At 59.9% G+C, this 6,472-nt stretch overlaps 1 protein-coding gene across 1 annotated transcript; it reads left to right on the top strand.

The window, feature by feature from the left end:
* Window positions 1-202: 202 nt before the first annotated feature.
* Window positions 203-5,720, top strand: CPSF4L (cleavage and polyadenylation specific factor 4 like). The gene is made up of 5 exons (XM_070394659.1): window positions 203-305; window positions 727-777; window positions 1,914-2,066; window positions 4,676-4,771; window positions 5,623-5,720. The coding sequence occupies exons 1-5, from the start codon at window positions 203-205 to the stop codon at window positions 5,718-5,720; spliced, it is 501 nt and encodes a 166-aa protein (XP_070250760.1).
* Window positions 5,721-6,472: the final 752 nt, after the last annotated feature.

Below are 6,472 nucleotides of genomic sequence, written 5' to 3'. Positions count from 1 at the left end.
CAGCTCACACAGTGTGGGGTGAGGGCCCTGGGGCGGCTGCACCTGCAGGGGAGGGGAGGGGGAGACGCACAGCTGGGCCTGCGGGTAGCCTGGCAGCCACCTGGCCCCGATCAGACCCTGGCCCTTTAAGGGCTCCAGAGCTTTATAGGGTCCACCTGCAGGGGCTCGGGCAGTTGCTAGCAGCCCCAGCAGGAGATGGAAGATGGAAGAGGTCATTGCGGGGCTGGAGCGGTTCACCTTCACCTTGGAGAAGGACGTAGAGATGCAAAAGGGCATTGAACCCCTGCCTTTCCAGGGCATGGACAGTGAGTGAGGAGGGCGCCAGCCGTCCCTCCCCCTCTCCCTCCTCCTCCCCGCTGCTCCGCAGGCCTCTCTGCTCAGCATCTGCTGGGCAGCTCCTTGCTCTGCTGCTCACCAGAGGGCTGAGCTGGGGGCCCACAGCCTGGGATTCCCAGCTCGGCCCCCCTCTTCCCAGGGGCTGGGGCCTCCCCTCCTACATCCTGCGTGGGGTTCCCTGGACAATAGGGCTGGCTCCCCAGCTCCCAGGCTGGCCTCAGGCCCCTCCGTTGCAGACTCGGGGGCTCAGGTGTTGAGGTTTGGAGGGTGGTTCTAGGGGCCAGCATCCAAAGGCAGGACTGGGGTGGGGTTGGGGGCTTTGGGGAGGTTGCTGATGGAGGAAGGGCCCTCTGGGGAAACTGCCGCCTCTGTTTCCTTCCCCCCTTCTAGAGTCGAGCTCAGCTGTGTGCAACTTCTACGCTAAGGGGCTCTGTGAGAAAGGTGGGTCGGCAGGTGGGCCGCGTCCAGGCCACTCTGGGCCCAGCGTAGCCTCGAAGAGGGTGTTGAATTTGCACCTGGGGAAGGGAAGTCGGGATGGGATAGAATTTTTTTGTTTTTAATCCTCACCCGATGTTATTTTTACCATTGACTTTAAAAAAAAAATACATTTTATTGATTTTTTACAGAGAGGAAGGGAGAGGGATAGAGAGTTAGAAACATGGATGAGAGAGAAACATTGATTAGCTGCCTCCTACACACTCCCTACTGGGGATGTGCCCGCAACCAAGGTACATGCCCTTGACCGGAATCGAACCTGGGACCCTTCAGTCTGTGGGCTGACGCTCTATCCACTGAGCCAAACTGGTTACGGCGACTTTTTTTTTTTTTTTTTTTTTGAGAGTGGAAGGGAGAGAGAAATGGGGAGAGGAGAGAGAGAGAGAGAGAGAGAGAGAAACAGATATGAGAGACACATCGATTGGTTGCCTCCTGCATGGGCCTGACCACGCTTGTCCTCTGAACCCGTGTGGGGCCGCCCAGCTGTTCCACATGCGGGAGACCAGGCCCCTTAGAAATGTGGGGCCTGGGGTGTCCTTCCTGCTGATGGAACAGCGTGCTGATGAGAGGATAAGAGTTAAATCTCACATTCCCGCTTCCTTATGATCCTTACGGAGCTGGCTCTGATGTCAGCCTCACTCGTGGTCACATTAGGCCTCTGGAATCAGGAGGCATAATTTTTTTTTAACACATGAATCCAATAGGCCCTTAATGAGCACGTACTATGTGATAGGGACTGTGCTGTGGGGGGCAGGGTGCAGGCCTGGGGACCATGCCTCTGCTCTCTGGTGGGAGCCCCCCTGTGAGCCTGGAGAGAGGGGGTGTCCCGACAGCTGGGGGCTTCCTGGGGTTTGACGGGCACCACACCAGGCAGAGAGGAAAGTCCAGGCAAAGGTGTGGCTGTGGGCACAGCCATCTCTTCGGACCATAGCAGGTCCCCCCTGTTGCCTCTGGCCCCCAGTTCTAGCCACCGCCAGGGTCCAGGGGAAGGGATTAGAGGGGGCAGCAGGGTCTGAGCCCAGGGGTGAGAGGGCCACGGCTGGGGGTGGCGGGGGCTCCCAGCTGGGCGCTCTGGTCCCCAGGGAGGCTGTGCCCGTTCCGGCACGACCACGGGGAGAAGACGGTGGTGTGCAAGCACTGGCTCCGCGGGCTGTGCAAGAAGGGCGACCAGTGCCGGTTCCTGCACCAGTACGACCTCTCCAGGATGCCCGAGTGCTACTTCTTCTCCAAGTTCGGTGAGGCCCCCTGGCTCCTGCCCGTTCCCTGGCGATGGCGGCAGCGGCTGCAGGATGGGGTGCTTGGGAGGGACCCCAAAGGAGGCCTCGCGTGTCTCAGGGGGCAGGTCAGGCCTGCCTGAGCCTCAGACGCCTGTCTCTCCGACCGATGCCCTCGAGAAAGTGGAACTGAACTCTGGTCCTGGGTTATCTGCCCCTGCCAGGCTGGGGCACACAGTGCCCACCCAAGGGAAGGAGAGGGTGTGGCTGGATCAAAGGCTGAGCCGTTTCCCTCCGCACCCCTGGTTAAGTCACACCCAGACTCCCTGTCCGGAAACGGCCTCGAACAGGCCATCTCTCGGCCCGGGGTTTGGGAGGGGGGACAGGCCAGTGGTTCCCCAGCAGCAGGCATGTGGGGGCCCCGTTCCTGTGCTCGCCACTCCCACCAAGCACTTGTCCTTTGACCTGCACCAGCGTATAATTTCCCAACTGCTTCCCTATTTTAAACTCGCACTTTAGAAGAAAACTGTATATTCTTCCATAAACGGAAAGCTAGCATCACTCGTTGGCAATAAAAGGTAACTGGAAACAAACAACCCTGGCGCTCAGAAGTAGAGCCCCTGAAATTATCTTGTGTGGTCAGGTCTGGGCCTCAAGTCCTCCTGTTGTCATCCAAGGGGCTGCGGGGCAGGAGCCACACCGCTTCCTGCCTCGTGTAGTCGTGGACTCTGTGAATATTTCCTTCTCCCTAGAATTCTACAGCTCCGTGCTTTCCAGAACAGGGGCCTTAAGGATGGTCTAGTCCAGTGGTGTTGAAAGTGTGTTCTGAAAAGAGTGACCTGGAGGAGGGAGAGCTGGGACAGCCTCCGGGGGTGCCTCTGATGGTGGCAGTGGCGGTGGCTGTGGCTGTGAAACTGAGCCAGCGTTGGGGGCAGGTGGGGAGGTCCTGGCAAGAGCTCCTCCCAGGCCCAATCCGTTTCCTGCCTGGTCCTCGGAGCTGAGAGCGGTGGCAGTTGACGAGGGCTGCCCGCACGTGTGCCTTCAGGACAAAGTTGATCTCGGGCCTGGCTCCCCGCGGTCATCGCATAAACCTCTTTCCTTTTGAAGTACCACTATTGACTCCTTCAGTAACCCTGGTTTTCTTTGGGGGATGCTGTGCTGGACGTGGATGCAGGAATAGGACCAGGTCCCCTTCTGTGCGTGTAAATCCATGATTGCAATACTACGTAATGTATGTTTTTGCTCTTGGAGTAAATGAATGGCTATCTCTTTCTAACCGCATGCCAAAGTAATTCTCATTCTTGTTGGAAGTAAGTCGTTTTGTTTTTAAAGAGATTGTTGGGGCGTGTAGGAGTGGGGAGGGTGAGCAAGTCCGTGGTCTTTTGACCCCCTTCCTGGCTGTGCCCATCAAAAAGGTACCCGGGTGTCTCTGGAGGGTGAGGTGCGGGCGCCACCTGCTGGCCATGAGAGGAATGCAGCGTCGTGCATCCAGGGCAGAAAGGCAACCCCAGCGCATAGGGTGACTTCTGGCTGTCTCCATCTATCCGGTGTTCACCAGCCCCTGCAGGGGGTTGCGGGGGGGGGGGGGGGGGGGGGGGGGAACGCGGCAGGTGTCCCTTGGATGCCTTAGAAGGCCCAGCCCAGAGTCAGATGCACGCTGGCGATGAGACAGCTAACCCCCTTGCGATGTGAGGAGCCTGTGAAAATGGACATCCCACCTGCCCTGTCTGGTCACTGGCATCTCCGTTTGTGAAAGGAGAGGGCTGGGCAAGAACAGAGGCTCAGGCCTCTTAGGGGCCAGTGGGGTTCTCCTTCAGGTGAGCCCTTGCTCTGCAGAAGCCCAGTGTACGAAACAGGTCTCTCTGAGCAGTTTGAAAACCAATTGGCATAGGCACCTCGGAGCACCTTTCAGCGCCGAAAGGCACAGAGTTGTAGGCCTTTAAGGAGGATGAGATGGGAATTCCCTGCCCCCTGTTCCCTCCCCCACCCCCGTGGCGCCTTCAGAGCCCCTGGGTCACTAAGAGACATCTAAGAGGGTCCACACCGGTGACTCTCGAGTAGTGTGTGCAAACTCCGGGGAGCCGGGGGGGGGGGGGGGGGGGGCTTGGTCTCTCCCACAGTCTCCATCCCTGGGCCAACTCTGAGGCAGGGCCTGCTCTTGGCAATTTCACCACAAAGAGCTGCACCCGACTCAGGGCATGTCATCTCACTGCGGAGAGGAGCAGTGGCCTTGGTCACAGCGCGTGGCCATGTCTCCTTCAGTGTCTTATGTCGTCTTGGGTCTTTGGCTGCCAGCCCCGGGTCCCACCTTGCCTGCTTCCTGCCTCCCCGATGGCGTCTGCCTTCAGTCCTGTCCCCGCTCCTGGGTACCGGGCCTGCCCCACCCAACCGCTCCAAGTGTGTGCAACCACCCCAAACCCTGCTTAGCAAATGCTGTTGGGGTCCGCCCTTGGTAGAGTGCAGGGAGGATTAGAAACACCTCCCTGTCTTCAAAGCTGCTGACGACCAGAGGGAAGCCGAGGGGCTTCTATTCGAGGGGCAAGGTCAATGTTGTGTGTGGGGGGTGCGGAGGGGGGCAGAGGTAACCGTGACCACGAGCCCGCTTGTCTAGAGATCGCTGGGGTTTTCAGGTGAGTGCAGCAACAAGGAATGCTACTTTCTCCACATGAAGACAGCTTCCGAGGCCCAGGCCTGTCCTTCGTACGACCAGGGTTTCTGCAAAGAAGGTGAGGCCCCGACAGAGGGAGCAGAGGGGATGTGGGGGGCCAGGTGGGCGGTCTCCCGGCAGGGAGGTGGCATGTTGGGGTGAGGTCCACCCCTGGGTTGGAATCCCAGCAGACGTCCTTTCCATGGTTCTCAGCTCGCTCCCAGGAGAACCGTCACCCTGTGACGCGTGGGCTGGTGTGGGCTGGCGGGCTTCTTGGAGCCGGCGTGGGTGTGATCCCAATGGCTTCGGGGTGTGTCGGCTGCACAACCTTGAACTGCTTGCTTCCTCACTTTTGGAAACAGGAGAAGGCTCCATCCTAGGGTCACGGGGTCGCTCCCATGGGGGACCCCACGGGGAGCCCTTGGCATAGGGTCGGGCCTGTAGGGCACACAGTTCACCCACCTGGGGGTATCCTGTCACTTAAGCACATTCCACCTGCCCCATTACAGTCAGCCACTGAGGGGACAGGGACCACAGCAGGGTCCCTGCTGAGCATCCTGTGCTTTCAGGTATGTTGCTGAGTTCTGGGCAGGGTTGCTTTGGGGGAGGGGGTTGCAGAGAAGGGGCGCCGATGGCGGGTTAGTGAGATGTGGGGTGAGCCTTGCCTCAGCTGCGCCTCCCATGGCTAAAGGAATACGAGCCGGCAAATGACTGTCTGCATCCTTCAAGACGGCGTGTTGGGGACACTTCCGACCCTACACCTTCCGGGGTTCCCTTCCCATCTGTCACGGGGCTAGGAGCAGGTGCTCAGGGCGGTACGGACAGGGCAGGCAGTTGTACACCTGTGGCGTGGACGGCTGTGACCATCCCTGGTCTGTGTTCCTCCTTTGCTAACACAGATGCTTCCGGCCGTTTCTCTCTGCCTGGCAGGTCCCCTGTGCAAATACCGCCACGTCAAGAGGGTCATGTGCACGAACTACTTAGTTGGCTTCTGCCCGCTGGGACCTGAGTGCCAGTACGCACAGTGAGTGTGATCCCCAGTGCTGGGCCCGCTCTCCGGCTTCCGATCTGGATCCTTCCGTAGCTCCTGACCCAGGCGGGGGATGAAGTGCCCGGCAGCATCTGCCCAGTGTTTTCCTTGCACTGCTCCCTGGACACCCACCCCTCCCTCGGCTACACTGAACCCTGCCCCGGGCTGTTCATGTATGTTCATGCCGGGGACGGGCATGTGGCTCTTCACAGACTGTTCTAGAAACAAGGGTAGGAATGATGTTGGGAGGGCTTGAACTCTCTGCAGCCCTCCCTCCGTCCCCAGGAGGGTCTGGGCTCCTTCCTGGGTCCTCACGTTAGAGCAGGCGATGGTGAGTGGCCCGGCTGTAAGGCTGTAACGTCTCTCTCTGCTTCCTCAGCCCCAAGATGGTCCCTTTATTCAACCCAACGCCCCGAGGTGAGTGCGGGCAGGAAGGGCCCTGTGTCCCACGCTGGTTACCTACGTGTGCCCGGGGACCTTGAGTCCCCAGCACTGCCTGTCCCCACTGCCCTCACTCATGCCACCCACCGTCTCCCCGTCCTGGGGAAGGCACACGCCTTTGCATGGGTGGCACATACGTGTGGCGGTTCCTCCCAGGCCCCTCCAGCTCTGTAACCTCTGCTTCAGGTGGGACTGGTCAGCTCTCAGCCCCGAGGCCTCCCCGCCCCCCCCCCGCCCCCCCCCCCCCCCCACTTCCCCTTCGCTCCTCACAGGGGCGTGGTGTTAAAGAGCAGGGGCCAGGCACTGTGC

This window comes from Myotis yumanensis, unplaced genomic scaffold (genome assembly GCF_028538775.1).
Source record: "Myotis yumanensis isolate MYYU_CA2020_CCGP unplaced genomic scaffold, mMyoYum1.0.hap1 SCAF_16, whole genome shotgun sequence".
Taxonomy (NCBI): Eukaryota; Metazoa; Chordata; class Mammalia; order Chiroptera; family Vespertilionidae; genus Myotis; species Myotis yumanensis.
The sequence above is the reverse complement of the archived record's forward strand: the minus strand, read 5'-3'. Positions and strand labels throughout refer to the sequence as shown.